General features: G+C 37.0%; 3 protein-coding genes across 3 annotated transcripts; all 3 read left to right on the forward strand.

Moving 5' to 3' along the window:
• The first annotated feature begins 1777 nt into the window (after positions 1-1777).
• Positions 1778-5730, forward strand: LOC133981952 (collectin-11-like). The gene is made up of 5 exons (XM_062420834.1): positions 1778-1889; positions 3154-3216; positions 3771-3866; positions 4274-4318; positions 5285-5730. The coding sequence occupies exons 1-5, from the start codon at positions 1778-1780 to the stop codon at positions 5665-5667; spliced, it is 699 nt and encodes a 232-aa protein (XP_062276818.1). The 3' UTR covers positions 5668-5730.
• Positions 5731-9539: 3809 nt separating this feature from the next.
• On the forward strand, positions 9540-11488 carry LOC133981953 (mannose-binding protein C-like). Its single transcript, XM_062420835.1, has 4 exons — positions 9540-9723; positions 9874-9969; positions 10402-10446; positions 10863-11488. The coding sequence occupies exons 1-4, from the start codon at positions 9540-9542 to the stop codon at positions 11240-11242; spliced, it is 705 nt and encodes a 234-aa protein (XP_062276819.1). The 3' UTR covers positions 11243-11488.
• Positions 11489-15856: 4368 nt separating this feature from the next.
• On the forward strand, positions 15857-21402 carry slc24a1 (solute carrier family 24 member 1). The gene is made up of 9 exons (XM_062421038.1): positions 15857-16912; positions 17791-17850; positions 18152-18260; positions 19478-19558; positions 19915-20066; positions 20189-20449; positions 20536-20625; positions 20838-21004; positions 21153-21402. The coding sequence occupies exons 1-9, from the start codon at positions 15857-15859 to the stop codon at positions 21400-21402; spliced, it is 2226 nt and encodes a 741-aa protein (XP_062277022.1).
• The last annotated feature ends 1727 nt before the right edge of the window (positions 21403-23129 follow it).

The following is a 23129-nucleotide window of genomic DNA, read 5'->3' on the forward strand; positions in this document are numbered from 1 at the left end:
ATAACACCCCTCACCAATTAAAATGTAGCCCGTCTTGCTTAAAAATGAATGCTGATTATTATTCTGTATCATGTCATTTTTTGTGTCATCAAATAACAGATATAATTTAAAGGATTGACTGCCATCTAGTGTTGAGTTTGCAGATTGTATTGTATACTCAGGCAGTTGAGGAAATAAAAATAAAGGATAACAAGAGAACTGAAGCTGAAAAGGGAAGATAAGCAATTATTTTGTAAAGAATACATATACATACATTAGTTCACACAGATGTGAGCTCCAAATTATTGCAACTTCGGTCACATAATCCATTTGATCCAGATCCCTTTGACTGCATTAGCCAGGACCTAGAAACAAAGAAGAGCACTGCAAAGTTTAAACTGGGTAAGTATCCCACTCAAGGTCTACGAATGAATGTTACAGGAAGTGGTTACATGTACTTCAAGGTACTCTTGTTGGCACACTCTTCCCTATGCTTCCCCCATTCCTGGAAACATTTCCTACAGTCATCTTTTCTCACAGTCTTCCACAGTTGTGAATCATCTCCCTTTCAGCCCCAATTTTAGACCATGTCAATACTCATCTGGCTAATTTGCAAACACATCTTTTTGTGTTTCTGAACGGGCTTGTTTAAATTGGAACACAGTGGCTAGCCGTTGTAGCATATACAGTGAAAACGATTTAGGATGTATCAGTGACAAAACAGATGGTGGCAGAAACGTGGCATGTCATTGTTTTCTTGAGCTAAACTCAGAAGAGAAAGAAGAGGAAACACAACAACAATAACAACAATGGTGGCTTTGTTGTCTACTTTGATAGCTTGTTCCATTAGCTTGTAACTCATGCAATTTCTTGTTTGATATTTTAGGATCTACTCTTTTCTACTGTTTTTTAAATCAATGCATCATGATGGTACACACACTACAGGTTCTTTAAAAGAGGCCTGAGTTGTTTTTGTCATGTCAACTTTTAATTATTAGGGTCAGGGTTATGGTTAGAGGTTAAAAGGAGGGAGGCTCTCAGACACATTTTATCTTCTTTCAAGGGTGGTGAAAATTTCCATCTGTTGTTTACTCCGGACCAAATTCTATATAAATGAGTTTTGTCTAATATCTCAGTAATTTTTTTCTTAGGAGCAAAGAAGAACCACATCCAGCAGATCACTTCTCATACATACAGTAAGTTTAAAATGTATTTATCACCATGGTACTAGATTTTGAGACTTTATGACTTCTTGAATTTTACAGTATAATGTTTGTTACTGCTGAATACACAAAGAGGACAGTTATAACTAGCAGTCTGATTTTATTTTACTTATTTGATCTCTGTAATACTCTCTCTAATATTGCATTATTTTTGTTGTTGTTGATCTACTTTAGCGCTGTTCTGTTTTTAGTAGTAATTCTTGCTGTCTCTACTCTTATGTAATCTGTTCTTTTTCATTGCCCTTGACACCTTTTGTAACATGTTTTGAAAAGTTACTATTATTATTATTATTATTATTATTATCTGCACCCACCCACTCATATTTGTGTGTATTTAACTCATCTACGGTTGTTTTGAATATTTGCAATTTATACATCTTTGGAGAAAAAATCAATTCCTTTAAAAAAAATGTTTTGAGATATGTAAGTTGTACAGTAGTTATTTGTTGTTGTCTACGTTATGAGATCAACGCCTTTGATTGGACTTCAAACTGTTTAATGATGATGTCACTCTGCAACCTGTAAATAAACTTATCAACTTTATTTCCTATAGATTTCAGTTCTACACTCAGAACATGAGGCTGTTTCTCTTATTCTGCACCCTCTGCCTCATGGCTCCTATTGGCTACAGTCAGCTTCAAGGCCCCAAAGGTGAACCAGGATTCCCTGGGATTCCAGGTCAAAAAGGTTGGTATTATCAACTTGAACACAATAGTGCTCCAAAGAACATTATTTCTAACCAAACTTTATCCATCTTTTGCCTGAATTCTAACCAACCCAGATCCTGTGATGTCACCTTCCTCAAACGGTTTCTTTACTTGGCTCTCTGTGTCAGCTGGGCTGGCTCACATGACAACCCTAAGATCTAGTGATTTGGGGGTAACATGTTACAGTAGTTTTAGCAGTAACAGAGTAATACAACATGTTAATATTAGGATTTCGGTAATATCACTACAGTTACTTTGAACCGGAGAGCCGTTAGTTTGTTCAAACAGTGGCCAGAGGTCACCGGTTTCCTGCTCACAGTGAATTAATCTTCATGTTTAACTGTGCCCCTGACTTGTGATGGTTTAACTTTCTACTAACAAGAAGCTTCAAGTCCACAGTAAATACATCATCACTTCCTGTCCTGAGATGATCTGGGTGCTTCGTAATAAAGTTAATTAAATACATTTTATTATCATACACACATATCGTCCACCACTGAATTAATAATGAACTGCAATAAACTTGAGCTTCTGTGCTTTGATTAACCACTACAAAACAAAATCACACTCTTCCATTTTATGACATCTATTTATAATTCTGAAGTTATTTTGGTTAAAGTAACACAAAGATAGTGTAATAAGTAACGTATTACTCTACACAAACAGTAATATTGTAAAGTAACTTATTACTTTCAAATGAAAGTAACTAGTGCTATGTAATATATTATATTTTGAAAGTATTGCTCAACACTAAGATCAGGCTGTCAACTCTGCACAAAATATCTGAAAGTGCACAGTATGATTGTAAGGACATTTGCTGAGCAAAATTGTTCTCCACTAAAATGTAACCTTTCTGTATGACTTACAAAATGAATGACCAATGTCTCTGAGTGAGTACTTTGATGGTGCAAAGACAATGAGCCTCATATATTCTGGTCACTCTGTTACTTCTCATCTACTATCACATAAGGTCTGACATTCATTTATCTTTATATACATTATTAAATTGTGCTTTCATGCTTGCCAGAGGATAGAACTCTTTTGATTTAGATAAAAACTTGAGCATTGTGACATCTCTCTGGCACAACCCTCAGGTTCCCCACTAATGGTAACAGTTAAGTTGTCCCTTTTCACAATTTTTACCTATTCAACATTTTTTCTATGAGCATTACAATCTGTCATGGCAGCTAGTGTGGCTATAAACTATAAACGTCTTCTTTAATGTCTGTTTCTTTTCTCTGCAGGGGAACGTGGATTTCCTGGACTAAACGGATTACCTGGACCACCTGGGATACCAGGTCAAAAAGGTTGGTATTATCAACTTGAACACAAGAGTGCTCCAAAGAGCATTATTTCTCACCAAACTTTATCCATCTTTTGCCTGAATTATAACACCTCCATATGGTCAATGAGCTTGTTTTGTGGCAACAACTCTGCACTCAGCCTCTAACCAACCCAGATCCTGTGATGTAACCTTCCTCAAACGTGTTCTTTACTTGGCTCTCTGTGTCAGCTGGGCTGGCTCACATGACAATCCTGAGATCCAGTGTTTGAGGTTAACATGTTACAGTAGTTTTAGCAGTAACAGAGTAATACAACATATTAATATTAGGATTTCCGTAATATTATTACTGTTACTTTGAACCGGAGGGCCTTTAGTTTGTTCAAACAGTGGCCAGAGGTCACCGGTTTCCTGCGCACAGTGAATAGATCTAAATATATAGTACTTTCATGCTCGCCAGAGGATAAACCCTTTTGATTTAGGTGCATTATTTTTTCTATGATCATTACAATCTGTCATGACAGCTAGTGAGGCTATGAACTTTTAGTCTTCTTTAAAGTCTGTTTCTCTTCTCTGCAGGAGACTCAGGAAGGCAAGGAATATCTGGACTAATTGGACCACCTGGACCATCTGGACCACCTGGACCAGCTGGACCTCGTGAAATATGTAGACAAGGTGACATACAATGGACTTTAGTAGGACTGTACAGACATACTATTTGTTAGACAAGGGACAGACCCAAAAAGAGAAACATCTGTACATTGAACCCCAGCTCAGCACCAACAGTGCATGTACATTTAAGCTTACACTGTTCATTTTTGTTGAGTTAGAAAGGTGTTGGTTGAACTCTCTTAGTACATCATTATTTAAATCTTTCAGTACAATGTGTTTTAATAATACAACATTTGTGCTGTAGCAATTAGTGTTGTGATTGTCAGTAGATATCATTCACTGTTTAAAGAAAGAAAGAAAAAAATGCAAATTAATTTTAATAATAGAAGCTGAAAATGAAAGATACCGTATCTGAATGATATCCAAATGAATACAAAGTTTGATAACTACATTCAAACTGTTTGATCCAGGTTCCACTGGCTCCAGTTGCCCGGACCTTGCTAAGTTAGAGTTGGGTAAGTATTCTAATCAAACACTACATGAGAGTATTACAAGAAATGTCCATGTGGATACTGATACAATTATAACTGCTCAAGAGGCTTTGAACATTTTTTTGAACAAAAGAACAAAATAACAACACATCTGTAATGACTGACTCAACGATTGGACTGAAGAGCTCAAGGTTAAAAAAATCCAAAGAGTTTAATTAAAGCAGGGTTGGTATAAAAAACAAAAGGCAGAAGACAAAGTCAAAAAACAAAACAGGGTCAAATACTCAAGGATAGGCCTAGGATGCTCACAGGAACAGATGAGACAAACTGGGAAAACACAGACTCTATACACAACGGAAGGTGGGATAATTCAACACAGGTGACAGCAATCAGGGCAGGGCAGGTAATCACACACAAGGACAGGAAGTGAAGATCTGACACGAGACACAAAAAAAGGTGATTACAAAATAAAACAGGAAATAAGAATGCACAAACTCAGGAACTAAATGTTACAACATCAAAGTTTCTGGAGGACACTAAAAACTGATGACCACATCAGTAAGAAAGTAATAAGGCTTACACTAGCTGGTGTTAAGCAACATCTCAAACATCACTCAATCTGAATGTTAAAACTAAATAATCACTGTTACCTTTGACGAGTGGATGACATATTCATCACTTTTTAGTGTCCCAAAAAATGTCAGTTTTGTTATGTTGAACTTTTATGTAATTATTTGCATTTTCTGTTTTTGCAGTGTATTTATATCTATGTATGCCTTGTCAAATAGGTGACTGCCTTTCTCAATTTATTTTTGTTCTGCTTATTTGCAGCTTTTTTCTCTAATTGTGACAAATGTTTAGTCAAAATAAGATTTTGTTTTTCCATTTGTTCATGTTTTAAGTTCTGGTGTGTAGAGCTCTCTTCTGCATCATAGTCACAACAAAATGTGCTCATTAAATCCTCATCTGTTTTTCTTTTCTTCTTTTCAGCCATAAACTACGACTTTGTCCGGAAAGTTGGTCAGAAGTACTTTGTGTCCTACAAGAAGAGAGACTCTTTCTCCAAGGCCGTTGAGTTCTGCTCCCAACAAGGCTTAGATCTGGCTTTACCCCAAAATGAAGAAGAGAACAATGTGTTGACTCAAGTGTTCTGGGATGTTTACAAAAAAGTCTGGATCAATGTCAACAACAAAAAAGCAGAGGGGAATTTTGAGGTTGATATGAAAAAACAACCTCTAACCTTTACCAAATGGGGAGAAGGGCAGCCAGACAAATCCATCAGCAATACAGGCTGCACCATGGTGTCAGAAGATGGTGTCTGGGTTGTTACAAGTGAATGCTTCCTGAATGCTTACATTGTTTGTCAGTTATAGAAATGTCTTGTATACCTTTCAAGTCTTACTTCAGTGAAAAGTTTTTCATGTACTCAAACATGAGCCTGCAGTACTGCATTACTTTTGTAACTGTAGGTGGGTCGGGAGGCAGTATAAACTGTTTTAACCAGTTCAGGAACTGTTTTTTTTTTAATAAGTATTTGCTTTCAGATTTAATAGTCTCCGAAGTCTGTTTAATGTTAATCTAAGAAAAAAAGTATAATTGTATCAGTACAGTTGCATGCATGGACATATTGCTATATGAAAAAGTAATAAAATAAATGATTACAAGTAAGAACACTATTGAAAGAAGAGGGCAAGAGATTAAAAACCACTCAGACCTACATGAAGACAGAAACATCGGTGCCTCTTACGTATTTGCATCAGAGGGAGCACAAAACCTACACAAACTGAATAGTGAGGATCACTAGTCTTAAATCATGCATCTTTTCCACCCAAGAAAGTACATTTCTTCACAGATATTGGCAGGCAACTGTTGTAGAGTACTGAGAACAAACCATGAAACCCCTATATTTTACATTTGAGATGCTAAGTGAAAGTGTTAAAACAGACTTTTTGACTGTTTGTGTTAAATGCTGAAATGCTGTTTATAGCATATACAGTACCTTCAACCCAGTCACTGCATTGATATGTATGTTTCTCCACATGAGGTCATAACAATATCACAGATGTATCATGCAAAGCTGTCAGGTGTCAAGAAAAAGAGTGTAAAAGTAATCAATGTTTTGTATCATTTCATTAAAAAAAACAAAAACATTTTGTTGTTTGTGATGGCCACAGTCAAACATGGTAATATAAACCCAATTCACACTTTCCAAACTCATTAGTTTGCTTTCCCATGTGGGTTCATTTCATTTGCAGTCAACCACACCCAAACAATTAACACTAGTTAGTTTGATTTAGTACCTATTTATTCACTTTGAAACTTACATTGTTTTATATGGAGTGCACGACACAATTCTTATTTTTAGGTGATTAAATAATAAGTTAAAAATACTTCTGAATATTAAACTCTATATATGTCTGTTTTTGCCAAGTCTGTTTTGCTAGATGCCACTAAATTCTACACACTGCACCTTAACCGGGCCTTAACAGTGAGCATTTCTAAAGTAGAGTTGGTTACGTATCCTATTCATTTCTATTCTGCCCTTTGGGTACATATGTACACACAGATAAATTACGCTTTTTTTCTCTGTGCTTTAAAAGAGCTGATCCAGGAGGCATTTTCTAACTATGCTCCAAAGAGCTAACACAGCACAGCAAAAAGAGGATGTTATAAAGTGATCTCACTAAGAGGTGTACCACATACAATCCAGAGGTGCATGCTAAACCCACTACGGATACATGTTACATGACAGACTACAGGAGGGCAGGAAGTCAGTCAGTGCTTTGTCATGGTATGGACATTTTTACGTTGTGAACTGCGAAATGAGCAAAACATCATCAGTCAGTGATGAAATTGTGCTATGTACTTATATCATGCATGGGGTGGGCCAATATTTGAATTTGATTTTTTAAAATAAATTTTAGATTTTTAAACTTAAAACTGAGTAAAATATTTGTGTTGACACACAACTGTGACTATCAGAGGAAGAACCAGCTTAAGAGTCAGGAGGAGGCCATGATTACGAAAGAGTTTGGCCTTTGAAAAGAGAGTTTAGTTAGGTCTTTTTTCACTGTGTTTCCACTTTTAACAACTATGACTTTATTTGGAAATACTTTGTGTCCTACAAGAAGAGAAACTCTTTCTCCAGAGACATGGAGTTCTGCTCCCAACAAGGCTTAGATCTGGCTGTACCCCAGAAGCAGGAGGAGAACAATATTCTGACTCAAGTGTTTGGGGATGTTTACAATTAAGTCAATGAATCAATCAATCAATCAATCTCAACAACAAAAAAGCGGAGGGCTTGTGGCGCCTTGGTGGCTGAGTGGTTAAGGCGCTCACAACATAAGGTCAGTGTCCCTGGTTTGATTCCGGTAAGGGACCTTTGGTGCAGGTCATTCCCCTCTCTCTCCCTGTTTATGTTGGCTTCTATCTACTGACAAAATAAAGGCAGAAAAGCCCAAAAAAGCAAGTCTTGAGTCAAAGATACGGGCTGCACCATGCTGTCAGAAAACAGCGCTAGCGAGTGTCACATTAAGCTTCCTGAATGCTTACATCTTTTGTCACGTATAGAAAGCTAGCATATCCTTTGCAAGGCTTCCTTTAATGCAAAGGTTCCCAAAGGTTGTCATGTATCACAAATTACAGGACATGAAGTATTGCATAACTGATATAAAAGGAATGCTTTGACATTTGCCAGAGGGCCAAAGTTGAAAATACTGTTTGTGGTTTGTAAAAACAAATGTGTTTACTTGCTTATTTGTTCCTAATTTACAGAATGTTGTCTTCTTTCAGACATAAATCATGCTATTGTGTGGAAAATTGGTCAGAAATACTTTGTCTAAAGGAGAAAAAGTTTGGTATCCTTGACTTCACCACAACCATCCTCCCACAGATACTTCTGACCAGACTTCAGTGGCTTTGAATTTGCATTACATTTAATGGCAGATAATTTAGTCCAAAGCAATCGACAGCAGGTGCATTTAACCTCAAAAGCAACAAGAGTCAGATGTTCACCTCAAGTTTGGAACTTTGACCATATTGACATATAAATTTGACATCACAACAGTATAAAATACAGTATGAAATAGTATAAAAGTAAGAATAGTATAGAGTATAGTATAAAACAGGTTGGAGACTGTTTGGCTAACCTTCTGCTGTTTAAATCCATGCATCATGATGGTACACACACTACAGTTTCTTTAAAAGAGGCCTGAGTTGTTTTTCTCATGACAACTTTGATTATTAGGGTCAGAAAGAGTTTGTAAAGTAAATCATGATTTTACTTTTTTTTTCAAATATGTATGTATGTTATTATAAGGTATTGTTTTCTGAAGAAATTGTGAAACTAAACTCTGGATGGTCAGACTCTTGTTGGGTAAAAAGGAGGGAGGCTCTTAGGTTCAGTTTATCTTTTTTCTAGGGTGGTGAAATTTTCATCTGTTGTTTACTCCGGACCAAATTCTATATAAATGAGTTTTACCTAATATCTCAGTCATTTGTTCTTAGGAGCAAAGAAGAACCACATCAAGCAGATCACTTCTCATACATACAGTAAGTTTAAAATGTATTTATCACCATGGTACTAGATTTTGTGGTAACATTTTTTAATTTTACAGCATAATGTTTGTTACTGCTAAATACACAAAGAGGACAGTTATAACTTGCAGTCTGATTTTATTTTACTTATTTGATCTCATCTCTGTTATACTCTCTTTAATATTGTATTATTTTTGTTGTTGTTGATCTACCTTAGCGCTGTTCTGTTTTAGTAGTAATTCTTGCTGACTCTAGTCTTGGATGGAAGATTGTTATTATTATTATTATAATTATTTATTTTATTTTTTTATTATTATTATTATTATTATTATTATTATTATTATTATTATTATTATTATTATTATTATTATTATCATTATTATTATTTTTTTTATCTGCACCCACTCATATATGTGTATATTTAGCTCATCTACAGTTGTTTTGAATATTTGCAATTTACACATCTTTGAAGAAAAAATCCATTACTTTAAAAAACCTTTTGAGATATGTAGGCTATAGTAAGTTGTACAGTAGTTATTTGTCGTTGTCTACGTTGTGAGATTAACACCTTTGATTGGAATTCAAACTGTTTAATGATGATGTCACACTGCAGCCTGTAAATAAGAAACTTATCAACTTTATTTCATATAGATTTCAGTTCTACACTCAGAACATGAGGCTGTTTCTCTTATTCTGCACCCTCTGCCTCATGGCTCCTATTGGCTACAGTCAGCTTCAAGATGAAAGAGTATTTCCTTCGGTCAATGGTGTACCTGCAGATCCTGGATATCCTGGAACACCTGAATATCCTGGACCACCTGGATATCCTGGACCACCTGGATATCCTGGAACACCTGAATTTCCTGGTCCACCTGGGTCTCAACATCAAAAAAGTGGGTATTATCAACTTCAACACAATAGTGCTCCAAAGAACGTTATTTCTCACCAAACATCAGCCATCAGCAGCCATGAGCATTACAATCTGTCATGGCAGCTAGTATGAACTTTTAGTCTTCTTTAATGTCTGTTTCTCTTCTTTTCAGGAGAACCAGGAAGGCCAGGGAGGCAAGGAAGGCCAGGAAGTGATGGACCACCTGGCCCACCTGGCCCACCTGGACCTTGTGAAATATGTAGACAAGGTGATATACACTGGATTTTAGTAGGACTGTAGAGATACACTATTTGTTAGACAAGGGATAGACACAAAACAACATCTGTACATTGAACCCCAGCTCTGCACCAATGGTGCATGTACATACTGTTCATTTTTGTTGAGTTAGAGAGGTGTTGGTCGAACTCTCTTAATACATCATCATTTAAATCTTTCAGTACAATGTGTTTTAATAATGCAACATTTGTGCTGTAGCAATTAGTGTTGTGATTGTCAGTAGATATCATTCACTCTGTTCAAAGAAAGAGGGGAAAAAAGCTAATTAATGCTAATAATATAAGCTGAAAATGAAAGATATCGTAAGCATTTTATCTGAGGATGTTACACATGCAGGTAGACAAAGATATCATATCCAAATGAATGCAAAGCTTGATAACTACATTCAATCTGTTTGATCCAGGTTCCACTGGATCCAGTAGCCCGGACCTTGCTAAGTTAGAGTTGGGTAAGTATTCTAATCAAACACTTCAAGACAGTATTACATGAAATGTCCATGTGGATACTGATACAATTATAACTGCTCAAGAGGCTTTGAACATTTGGTGTTAAGCAACCTCTCAAACATCACTCAATCTGAATGTTAAAACTAAAATAAACAATGTTATCTGTTTATTTTATCTGCATTTTCTGTTTTTGCAGTGTATTTATATGTTCATGCTATGTATGTCAAATAAGTGAATGCCTTTCTCAATTTGCGACAAATTTGTGACAAATGTTTAGTCAAAATGAGGATTTTTTTGCCCCCCATTTGTTCATGTTTTAAATTCTGGTGTGTAGAGCTCTCTTCTGCATCATAGTCACGACAAAATGTGCTCATTTAGTCCTGATTTGTTTGATGTTGGGTTTTTTTCTTCTTTTCAGCCATAAACTACGACTTTGTCCGGAAAGTTGGTCAGAAGTACTTTGTGTCCTACAAGAAGCGAGGCTCTTTCTCCAAGGCCGTTGAGTTCTGCTCCCAACAAGGCTTAGAGCTGGCTTTACCCCAAAATGAAGAAGAGAACAATGTGTTGACTCAAATGTTCTCGGGTGATAACCATCAAGTCTGGATCAATGTCAACAACAAAAAAGAGTGGAATTTTGAGGTTGATATGAAAAAACAACCTCTAACCTTTACCAAATGGGGAGAAGGGCAGCCAGACAAATCCATCAGCAATACAGGCTGCACCATGGTGTCAGAAGATGGTGTCTGGATTCTGAATCAAAAATGCTCCCTGACTGCAATCATCGTTTGTCAGTTATAGAAATGTCTTGTATACCTTGCAAGTCTTACTTCAGTGAAAAGTTTTTCATGTACTCAAACATGAGCCTGCAGTACTGCATTACTTTTGTAACTGTAGGTGGGTCGGGAGGCAGTATAAACTGTTATAACCAGTTCAGGAACTGTTTCTATGATCTGAAGTATTTGCTTTCAGATTTAATAGTCTCCGAAGTCTGTTTAATGTTAATCTAAGAAAAAAAGTATAATTGTATCAGTACAGTTGCATGCATGGACATATTGCTATATGAAAAAGTAATAAAATAAATGATTACAAGTAAGAACACTATTGAAAGAAGAGGGCAAGAGATTAAAAACCACTCAGACCTACATGAAGACAGAAACATCGGTGCCTCTTACGTATTTGCATCAGAGGGAGCACAAAACCTACACAAACTGAATAGTGAGGATCATCCTCACTAGTCTTAAATCATGCATCTTTTCCACCCAAGAAAGTACATTTCTTCACAGATATTGGCAGGCAACTGTTGTAGAGTACTGAGAACAAACCATGAAACCCCTATATTTTACATTTGAGATGCTAAGTGAAAGTGTTAAAACAGACTTTTTGACTGTTTGTGTTAAATGCTGAAATGCTGTTTATAGCATATACAGTACCTTCAACCCAGTCACTGCATTGATATGTATGTTTCTCCACATGAGGTCATAACAATATCACAGATGTATCATGCAAAGCTGTCAGGTGTCAAGAAAAGAGTGTAAAAGTAATCAATGTTTTGTATCATTTCATTAAAAAAAAAAAAAACATTTTGTTGTTTGTGATGGCCACAGTCAAACATGGTAATATAAACCCAATTCACACTTTCCAAACTCATTAGTTTGCTTTCCCATGTGGGTTCATTTCATTTGCAGTCAACCACACCCAAACAATTAACACTAGTTAGTTTGATTTAATACCTATTTATTCACTTTGAAACTTACACTGTTTTATATGGAGTGCACGAGGCAATTCTTATTTTTAGGTGATTAAACACTAAGTTAAAAATACTTCTGCATATTATACTCTATAGATGTCTGCCAAATCTGTTTTGCTAGATGCCACTAAATTCTACACACTGCACCTTAACCGGGACTTCAGAGCCTTAACAGTGAGCATTTCTAAAGTAGAATAGCAGTAGTAGTAGAAGACTCCTATTCAATACTATATACTATATTCTGCCCTTTGGGTACATATGTACGAGCCTGTACACACAGATAAATTGTGCTTTTTTTCTCTGTGCTTTAAAAGAGCTGATCCAGGAGGCATTTTCTAACTATGCTCCAAAGAGCTAACACAGCACAGCAAAAAGAGGATGTTATAAAGTGATCTCTCTAAGAGGTGTACCACATACAATCCAGAGGTGCATGCTAAACCCACTACGGATACATGTTACATGACAGACTACAGGAGGGCAGGAAGTCAGTCAGTGCTTTGTCATGGTATGGACATTTTTACGTTGTGAACTGCGAAATGAGCAAAACATCATCAGTCAGTGACGAAATGGTGCTATGTACTTATATCATGCATGGGGTGGGCCAATATTTGAATTTGATTTTTTTAAATAAATGTTTGATTTGAATCTTAAAACTGAGTAAAATATTTCTGTTTACACACAACTGTGACTATCAGAGGAAGAACCTACTTGTACTTAAGAGTCAGGAGGCCATGATTACGAAAGAGTTTGGCCTTTGAAAAAACAGTTTAGCTCTTTTTTCACAGTTTTTCCACTTTTAACTATAAGTTATGACTTTATTTGGAAATACTTTGTGTCTTACAAAAGAAGAGACAATGTCAACAACAAAAAAACAGAGGCCTTGGGGTGCCTTGGTGGCTGATTGGTGAAGGCACATGCCACATAAGGTCAGTGTCCCTGGTTTGATTCCGGTAAGGGACCTTTGATGTACGTCATTCCCCTCTCTCTCCCTGTTTCTGTTGGCCTCTATCTACTGACAAAATAAAGGCAGAAAAGCCCAAAATAAAGGGTTAGGGTCAGGGCAGGACTAAAGTAAAGGATACAGGCTGCACCATGCTGTCAGAAAACAGCACTAGTGAGTGATTTTTTAAGCTTCTTGAATGCTTACATCTTTTTTCACGTATAGAAATCTAGCATATCCTTTGCAAGGCTTCCTTTAATGCAAAGGTTCCCAAAGGTTGTCATGTATCACAAATTAGAGGACATGAAGTATTACGTAACTGATACAAAAGAATGCTTTGACATTTCTTGCTGAGAGTTAGATAAAAGGATAAGTACGAGTTCCCTGTTTCTCAAAGACTGGAAACATGTGGAAACAGCTAGTCTGGCTCTTTAAAATGATATCAAAATCTTTTTGGGCAGAAATTATACATGTAGGGAAAACAGGTTTTATTTTTTAGAGAGACAGCAAACTCTGTTGTATGTTAACATGAAATGACAATAAAGGCATTATATTCTATTCTCTTCAGACCACTCGTGGTCATTTTAATATAGGTTGAAAGTAAATGGAAAATAGAGCACAATGAAGACAAAATAAAAACTTACATTTGTGACCTGCTCCATCATTTTGAGTAACTTTGACCCAGAAACATTTTTTCATTTGACAGTTTCCTTACTGAATTTAATGAAAATATGTTTATTTTGAATCACATCTTTGATTGATTGAAGATTGCAAGATAAGATAATGTCTGAATCTTGTTTTCTTTTATCTTAATAAAACAAAGGATTTTATAATGTAATGTTGTGATAGTCAGAAAATACCCACTATCTCCCTTTTCCTCTCTCCCATCTTAGAGCAGCAGTTTCCTGAGCCTGAGAGCAGTATGACACATGACTTCCTTACTTCCTTACTTACTACTAGCACACATGTTGAAAGGTAATCAGGTATCTAATTTTCTTTAGTAAACACAGTTCATTATGTTTTTACATCTTGTTCAGTCACAGGACAGTTTTGGAAAGATCTCTACAGCTGGTTAAATATCGGGACTGGCAATTCCAGTCATTTATTTCAGGTTTGATTTATATGGATGGTTTGATAAAGAAAGTGTAAAAAATGATAAACATAATTAACCTGGCAAATGGAGAGACACTAAGGGTCAGGCAGTTTGATATATGTATTTGAATATGTAAGAGTATTTTGTATTATGTTTTTAAGGGAAGTGGAATAGTTTTGCAAATCTGGCTAAATTCTCTGTAGGAACATTTTAAATTTAACTTTTAAATTAATTAATTAAATTGTATACAATGGCCATGTTCCTCCATCAATTCAACAACAACTTATTTTTCTTGTATCACTCTTGTTTAAATAAGGTTTTCCGAATAATTGTAATGTTTCTATTATTCCACAAGGTGGAGCCATGTGGGGCTCGGTTTAAATCGGGCAGTGACAAACTCAAGTCGAACGTCGTTTGTCCAAGCGGAGTTGCCGTACTTACCTTTCCAAGATGGCGGACCCCCTTCAACATTTGATTGCTGTATTAAATGTGTACCTTATCTATATCTTCAAGTGGAAACATTGTACTTAAGAATAAATAGTTCCTATAAGCTAGCCTACATGTTAAACATAGGAAATTTGATATTCATGTGCTATGAAAAATCAGCAGGTGACACCATAATGTAAACAATAATGTTATTGGCTTGTGCAAATTATTAATTTTAGACCAGAGTTTAAATACTGAAGGTAATCATTCCAGTTCAAATTGAGATACACTCTTCATTTTATTTCCAAAGTGCCAGTCAGACTACATACAATGATTTTATATAAGAAGAACATTTAGACACTCACTTTGCATTAAAATAAATATTACTAAGGTAGGCTTGTGATGAAGTGAGAGTGAGGCAATGCACATAATCCTCTTAGTGCACTTCACGTATTAGGTATTATGCTGATCCATTGTGAAGATTTGTCCTCCGTCCGACATAACCTATTGGCCATTGGCAACAGTTTGGACTTTTGTTTGGACCACTGTACCAGCTGTGGAAATCTGCTTTTGGAAAATTTTTGCATCCCTGACTTTGCAGGATTTTCAGTTTGTGGTAAGGCTGCATTTATGTATCTCTCTCTCTCTCTCTCTCTCTCTCTCTCTCCTCTCTCTCTCTCTCTCTCTCTCTCTCTCTTCTCTCTCTCTCTCTCTCTTTCTCTCACTCCTCTCTCTCTCTCTCTCTCTCTCTCTCTCTCTCTCCTCTCTCTCTCTCTCTCTTAACCTGGTGTTTCTCAGTAATTTATGTGTTGCCTTTGCCTTGTATTTGTGTTTTCTGATATTCAGTTTATTCTGTTTCTTAGAAACCACACAAATGCAAAGGCAGTAGAAATAACATATTCTAAACGGGCTTATCAATAATGGTATGGCAGACAGTTATATATGAAGTGCACTGTGTGAACACTGTCCTCAAGTGCTTTCAAATGTGCTACCTGCTGCCTAATGTGATTTTATCTCTAATGCTTCCTTTCATTTACAACAGGTGGGGTTTTCTAGGCTAAAGGATGTGACATGTATCACACCGCTCAAGTTTTGGATTCTGTCACCCCATGGTCTGCTGGGGAAAGAGCTGGACTTGCCCTTCACTGCCGACCCTTCATGCAACTTAATTCACCATAGCCAGTAGCATCACTGCTTTGGAGGAAAATGTATTGCACAAGAAGGAAACGACTGCAGCTGAGCCGGGTTTTGTTTCTCCTCTCTGGGGTTTTCCTCTGTACCCTCTACCAGCTGACCATCAGTGCCAGACTGTATGAGCCTTTGCCAATGCCTCAGATTGGAGAGGATTTTGGAGAGGGTTCAACTGAGGGGGTTGAGGAGGCTCCAGTAGAGACTCAGGGCCTGGAGGAACCTCTCACTGTAGTTCATGAATTAGAGCCCACAGATCAAACAACACCAGAGATGCATGTGGAGCATCACTCTGAGACAACTTCAGACTTTAAAGCAACCACGTCAACTGAATCTCCACTTCCATCAACCACAAACAGGACTGTTGTGCATTGCATCTATGTGGCCCCTGAACCCCCGCAAGAGACACCCACACCCACACCCACACCAGCTCCAGCTCCTCCTGTAACTACCATTACTCCAGCTTCTCCTGGTGAAGCTCCATCTGTTAAGGGAGATTATCCTGAAGATATCTTCTCTATTGAAGACCGCAGACGAGGCTGGGTGATCCTTCACATTTTTGGGATGATGTACATGTTTGTTTCACTTGCAATTGTGTGCGATGAGTTCTTTGTTCCTGCGTTGGGGGTAATCACTGACAAGTTAGCCATCTCTGACGATGTGGCAGGAGCTACTTTCATGGCTGCCGGAGGTTCTGCCCCCGAACTTTTCACCTCCTTAATAGGAGTCTTCATCGCCCACAGCAATGTGGGCATTGGCACAATTGTTGGGTCAGCAGTTTTTAACATTTTGTTTGTGATTGGAATGTGTGCTTTGTTTTCTCGGGAGGTTCTTCGTCTAACCTGGTGGCCACTTTTCAGAGATGTATCCTTCTACATACTTGACCTCATAATACTCATCTTCTGCTTCTTGGATAATGTCATAATGTGGTGGGAGAGTCTAATGCTGGTGGCCAGTTACACTCTCTATGTGATTTTCATGAAGTTCAATGTACAAATAGAGCAGGCCTTCAAGAGCCAACTCAACAAACACAAGAACATTGTCAAAATTATTGCTGTGGAAGAACCTGAAAAGGTAAGCACTGCTGTGACAAAACATTACTGTGATCTTAAATGAAATGTTTAATGTCCTCAACTGAGCATTTATACCATTGACAAGAAACGTGGGAAAGATAGCAAGCATTTCACCAGTCTAAATGCCTCTAAACATGTTAGCATACTGTTATAACACTTTTAGTATGTTTGTAGTTCAGATCAAGGCTACAAAGCTTTAAAGAACAACATGTACAGCTATTGAAGATCAGTATATTCGTCTCGATGAGTTAAAAATAAGTAGATCAGTGATACTTGTGACAATAACCCCTTCACTAATGCATAACTTGGTTTCTTAATCTCTCATACTCATCATAACCATGTGTGGTTTAACAGAAAGTCACATCACTCATCAATCATGACATCTTTACTTCCACCAGTGGGGTTAGAGTATATGTATCATGTCAAAAGAGTGAGGTGACACTTGCCAAGGCCTCAAGGAACTCAAGCTGATCAGTGACAGCAAACTAATCCTTTGAGGAGTTACAGCTCCATACAAACTGTAGCATCAACATATGTACTGTGTTTAGCTTTGCTGAGTGTGATTGAGGCTTCATTAAGACACAGTGAAGTATGTTCACATTCAGGGTTTTTGGCGAGCTGGATACAGTTGGAGCTTGGTTCCTACAGTTTATTTCATTTTAATGAAGTGAAGAATAATTTTAACTAAATTATATTCATATACATGCCATGCAGCTCCATCTCTTTTACTCTTATGTAACACATAGCAATGTTAAATGTGAAATAGGAATACATTATAGTACATTATATAGAGACTGATGGACGAAGTCCACCAAAATGAAATAATTGATTCTATCTCTACAAATGAATGATTCAATTAAATCCAATTGTTGCACACAGACAAATGGGGACGATGAGGATAATGCCCCTCCTGCTCCAGAGGACAAGAATCTGTTGAAGGTAAAAGTCAAACTATCAACCATCCAATCATCTGCAAAAAAGACACAGGAAATGTCACTCCATATGTTATTAAATGTATTATTGTATGTTCTTTTAAACCTTATTTATCTTTCTGCAGTCCCATTCACCTATTACACCATGTTAATAAGCCACCCCTAAATGTACCTGTCATAAAAATACTAAAACATACCAAAAAACAAAACAAGCCTGACCTTTACCTATGACATGATTTTCTTACATTAATGTGTCACTGTCTGTTATTGTGAGTAGCTGTAATTACCACGCACATATCTTCCCCCAGTTGAAGCCATCTCTCCAGCGAGGGGGAAGCTCAGCTTCTTTACACAACAGCACCATGAGAAACACCATCTTCCAACTTATGATCCACACGTTAGACCCTTTAGGAGATGGTGAGTAACTTCATGTCAGGACAATAGTCTTAATGACTGATAACTGTGTACTTTAAAAAATGTTTGTCATGACAAGTGCCTGGGGATTACATCCTTCTCATAGTAAAATGGATTAGCAAAGTGTCCCAAATGAAGGCAGCGCTAAGTCCAGATTGATACTAAGCAGATAAATACCTACCTCAGTCTGTGTAAGTATTCATTTGCACGCCCACAGTGAAATATAAAACCGATCTTTGAGGCATAATGGGCTATGGGTTTACACAAGGATTGTCCTACACAAAATAAATGTATATGTATGTATATATATATGTGTGTGTGTTTGTGTGTGTGTGTGTATTAATATATATACAGATATACACTTTATGTGTGTGTGTGTGTGTGTGTGTGTGTGTGTGTGTGTGTGTGTGTGTGTGTGTGTGTGTGTGTGTGTGTGTGTGTGTGTGTACATATATATATATATATATATATATATATATATATATATATATATATATATATATATATATATATATATATATATATATATATATATATAAATGTATGTTTGTTTTGCCAAAAGTTGATCCATGCTTGTTAAATCAGTTAGAAAACAGAGAAGTAATCTAATATGTGGTTAAACATGATGGACTACACTACATAGCTTTCCTGTAGTTTTTTCCTGATTTAACTGGTTTATAAGGTTAGAATTATATTGTATTATGCTATGATGGTCATACTTTGATCATCTCATCAAGACCAGAGTGCAGTATGTCTTAATTTGTTTACCTGTGTCCTCCTGGTTTGTTCATCTGTTTTTGTTTATGTTTTTCTTAAGCAAACAAAGATTCATATTTGGGGATTCTGAGCACTGTTAAAAACTACAAAAAAATTCACATTTTTTGAATGTGTTATCAAAGTTGATGTTTACAACCCCTTTCTATCCCAATGTGCAGTGTATGATTATCTGTATCTACGACGCAATGACCTTTTGAGGGAAACATTATCATTGTCTGTCCATTAGGAAATTATTTCTGTAGGAATACATGTGTGCACTAGATGGCAAAGGAAGGATCCCATCATGTCTATGCATTTTGTGCCTTTTATTCTTATTTATTATTATTCATGTAGTACTGCAAGTATTTTGACCTTTGGAACTCATGATTATTGTGACTATTATTTTAGTCACATGACTGAGAAATTCACCATCCCATTCTAAGTTTATTTTTGGTTTTTTGAAGGAAAATTTAAGGATAAAGCTGAGACTCTGAATAATGTGGCAAGACGGAAGGCAGAGAGCAAAACTAAAGACAAAAACGAAGGTAATGTGGAAAGGATGTGATGGTTATATACTTCAATTTCAATTAAATTCATTTGAATTTTATTTATATAACGCCAAATTACAACAAAAGTTATCTCAAGGCACTTACTGGTCATCAAGCTTTCAGAATCTGCTCATGAACAGACTCTGAAAATTGCTCATCATCTATGCTGCAATGATGTGTCTCCCCCTACAGGAAATATACTTGAAAATATAAACTGAATATCAGAAAGTGACTATGGAAAGATAAAGGTGTTTAGGTGTACTGTACATGCCCTCCATAATAATAATAATACTATAAATAATAAAGATAGCTGAATGAGGAAGAGATATTAGGCATTTGAATTCCTTTCACAGATGGTGGGGGGAAACATGAGCAGACCAAAGAGCCAGACACCGCTCCGGCAGGAACAGAAAAGAAGGAGCAGCCAGAAGATAAGAAGGTACTCTCCAACCATGTCCTGATTGCTATCAAAAAGCCCAGAAGTCAATCTTTGATACCTTTCTATGTAAGAGTCAATGTACAGAGCCATAACTTTAGGCAAACGGCCTCTTTAGTCCTCTTCGGTTTTTGCTTGTATCTCTCTTTTGCTCCGTTCGTCCTTCATAATGTCTTTCTTCAACACTGCAGGACAATGTGCCTGCAGGGGAGGATGGCTCAGAGGACTCTGGCAGTGATGAGGATGACAGCGGTGAGTCCAGTGCGGAGTCCAGTGAGGAGTCCAGTGAGGATGAAGATGAGGAGGAGGATGAAGATGAGGAAGAAGGGGAGATCGAGGATGAGCCTCTGTCTTTAGAGTGGCCTGACACACGACGGAAACAAGCCACCTACCTCCTGCTGCTGCCCATAGTCTTCCCTCTGTGGCTAACAGTTCCTGATGTTCGCAACCAGGTAAACATCTGGACACATATCTCAGATCAGCTGTGGTATCTCAAATGCCTCAACACTGCATATTTATTTTGCGTCATGTTCAACAGAAATCCAGAAAATTCTTTGTGGGCACCTTCCTGGGCTCTATTATGTGGATTGGTATCTTCTCCTACCTCATGGTGTGGTGGGCCCATCAGGTTAGTTACTTGTGTCACATCTAGAGATTAGAAATGTTACACACAGACACAAAGCAACTTTCACAAAAACTGGTGTAAACTGGAAACTGAGTACGTATAAATCCAGGTATCAAAGGATTTCATTCAAATTTACCTGAAGCAGTGAAAATGTTTTGAACATGACATAAAGATCGTGTCTTGAATCATTCACAAGCCCTGATTTACCCTCATAGGTGGGTGAGACCATCGGCATCTCTGAGGAGATTATGGGCCTGACTATCCTGGCCGCAGGGACATCCATCCCAGACCTCATTACTAGTGTGATTGTGGCACGTAAAGGCCTGGGGGACATGGCTGTATCCAGCTCTGTGGGCAGTAACATCTTCGACATCACTATGGGGTGAGCTCCAATAGCCTTGTGTGTTACAATTGAAAATGAAATGCTGATGAACATGCAGGTAATGGATATTTTTTTGTCTCCCCCCTTCCTTTATGCTTCTGGCTCTTTGCACCTTGCTGTCTCTCTCTCTCTCTCTCTCTCTTAAAAGCTTGCCCATCCCATGGCTTCTGTACTCATCCACTCACGGTTTTGTTCCAGTGGCAGTGAGCAGCAATGGGCTCTTCTGTGCCATAGTGCTGCTTTTCCTCATGCTCCTCTTTGTCATCATCTCCATTGCAACCTGTAAATGGAAGATGAATAAGGTCCTGGGCTCCACCATGTTTCTGCTCTACTTTATCTTCCTGGTGCTTAGTGTGATGCTGGAGGACCGCATCATTATCTGCCCTGTTTCCATTTGAGTGTGATGTGAGCCTTGACCACGCCAGGCATTGTGGCAGAACTGTTATACATGCCCAGATTTCATAAGCATGTAATCTGGTCTGGATATTTGCAGGAATCATGCAGAAAGCTACTGTAGTTGCTCTGCATTGCTGCCAGTGACATTTGTCTCATTCATCCATCAGCAGCAATGCTCATACTACATTTTCTAGAACTTGTTACATACTCATTTTTAGCAATGATGGCAGCTTAAATTTTTTTCCCCATTACACAGAGATGCAGAATTACTGACTAATATAGTGTAGATTGTGCAGGTATAGCAGTAAGAAACATGACTTTTTTTTTAGAGATTGAAGAAATTAGAAATCTAGGATAGGTGCATATTTTGGACACATTTATGGGTTTCTAAATGTGAATTTTGTACAATATCTAAGTATATACTTGCGCCATAAAATGTTTTTTTTTTAACTTTCGATATAGAAAACTTGCTTGCTTGAAATACTTGATCTTTCACGCACAAGTTTTTATAAAAACGTCAGGCAAAGCAACAGCACTCACTCTGAAAAAGGATGAATGTGACAATCTTAGAATAAACAAGTTTATTCATAAATGAAAGGAAACTATAGATCCAGCAAGGGAAGAAATTTGATTTCTTTCTTTTTTTATGTAAAATTCATACAAATTAGTATCTGTGTTACAAATTATACATAATACTTCAGAAATATTGTTTCAATTGACAAGTAGTGTAAACAACATGTAGACATCAAATTATGTTTTGGTCATCAGTGTTTTTTTGTTTACAATTTACAAGGTGATTATCCTATCCAGCATCGTATTGTGGTGAAGTCCAGTGAGAAGCTGTGCAGCTACATCACACTACAGAGTCTAGGCAGGTGTTCGTCAGTTAAAGTGAGGGACAATATTAACACAGTGAACTATCACACTCATTTTTAGGGAGTGGTTTTGAATTCGGGCAGGTCAGAGCTGTCGTTCAAAATTAACACCTTTGACAAAACAACCTACATATCCTATGTATTTTATCAATCAAATTCATTGTAAGTGGTTTAAATGTACATTTTAGTTTTACAACCAAAAGGAAGTCTACAAAATATTAAATCAAATACTGTACATTTGTATAGATCCAGTACTGTGTCAATAAGTAAATAAATGAATTTCATTATTAAAAAAAGGTTTTGATTAAACCAACAGAAAATATTTGTTTTCAGTTATTATTCGTCTATAATTAATTTGATTGTACTGTTTTCAAGGAAATCTATCCTTGGTGGTCCCATAGAACATACTAACACTTTAAAAAAGGTATTGCTTAAAAAACTGAATATACATCATAGACGTTTTGCTCCCTTTCACGTTCTTTTGGTACGTTGTACAAAAAATGATAAATGAATAAATATCAATAATCAATTGAGTGTTCCCTTCTTGATTCAGAAATAATATGTTTTATCATTTTTGATGTTACCATCTAGTTTAGTGTATTCAGGCATGTTAGCACAGCCCAGCCCGGTTTACAGGGTGCAAATGAGGAGGAATTTCTTTGCTTTCATTAACTGCATGTCATGGAAATATCAGACAGTACAGTAAGTCCTGTAGCTGCCCAATTACAAGTCACTTAATCGTAGGCTGCTGGGCCACAGCGTTACATAAATGAGAACGAGTGGCAAGAGCTCGTCTTGTCAAAGTGCTTTGTAAAAACATGAATGTCTAAAAGCAATTACTTATTATACACACA

This window comes from Scomber scombrus, chromosome 6, assembly GCF_963691925.1.
Source record: "Scomber scombrus chromosome 6, fScoSco1.1, whole genome shotgun sequence".
NCBI lineage: Eukaryota > Metazoa > Chordata > Actinopteri > Scombriformes > Scombridae > Scomber > Scomber scombrus.

What these genes read in the sequence shown, in the direction of transcription:
- slc24a1 (XM_062421038.1), top strand. Translation starts at nt 15,857, where the DNA reads ATGTATTGCACAAGAAGGAAACGACTGCAGCTGAGCCGGGTTTTGTTT. An exon ending in TTCCTGATGTTCGCAACCAG is followed by an intron (nt 20,450 to 20,535) that starts GTAAACATCTGG and finishes CATGTTCAACAG; the next exon opens with AAATCCAGAAAATTCTTTGT. An exon ending in ATCTTCGACATCACTATGGG is followed by an intron (nt 21,005 to 21,152) that starts GTGAGCTCCAAT and finishes CTCTCTTAAAAG; the next exon opens with CTTGCCCATCCCATGGCTTC.
- LOC133981953 (XM_062420835.1), top strand. Translation starts at nt 9,540, where the DNA reads ATGGCTCCTATTGGCTACAGTCAGCTTCAAGATGAAAGAGTATTTCCT. An exon ending in TGGGTCTCAACATCAAAAAA is followed by an intron (nt 9,724 to 9,873) that starts GTGGGTATTATC and finishes TCTTCTTTTCAG; the next exon opens with GAGAACCAGGAAGGCCAGGG. An exon ending in CCTTGCTAAGTTAGAGTTGG is followed by an intron (nt 10,447 to 10,862) that starts GTAAGTATTCTA and finishes TCTTCTTTTCAG; the next exon opens with CCATAAACTACGACTTTGTC.
- LOC133981952 (XM_062420834.1), top strand. Translation starts at nt 1,778, where the DNA reads ATGAGGCTGTTTCTCTTATTCTGCACCCTCTGCCTCATGGCTCCTATT. An exon ending in TGGGATTCCAGGTCAAAAAG is followed by an intron (nt 1,890 to 3,153) that starts GTTGGTATTATC and finishes TTTTCTCTGCAG; the next exon opens with GGGAACGTGGATTTCCTGGA. An exon ending in TCGTGAAATATGTAGACAAG is followed by an intron (nt 3,867 to 4,273) that starts GTGACATACAAT and finishes TGTTTGATCCAG; the next exon opens with GTTCCACTGGCTCCAGTTGC.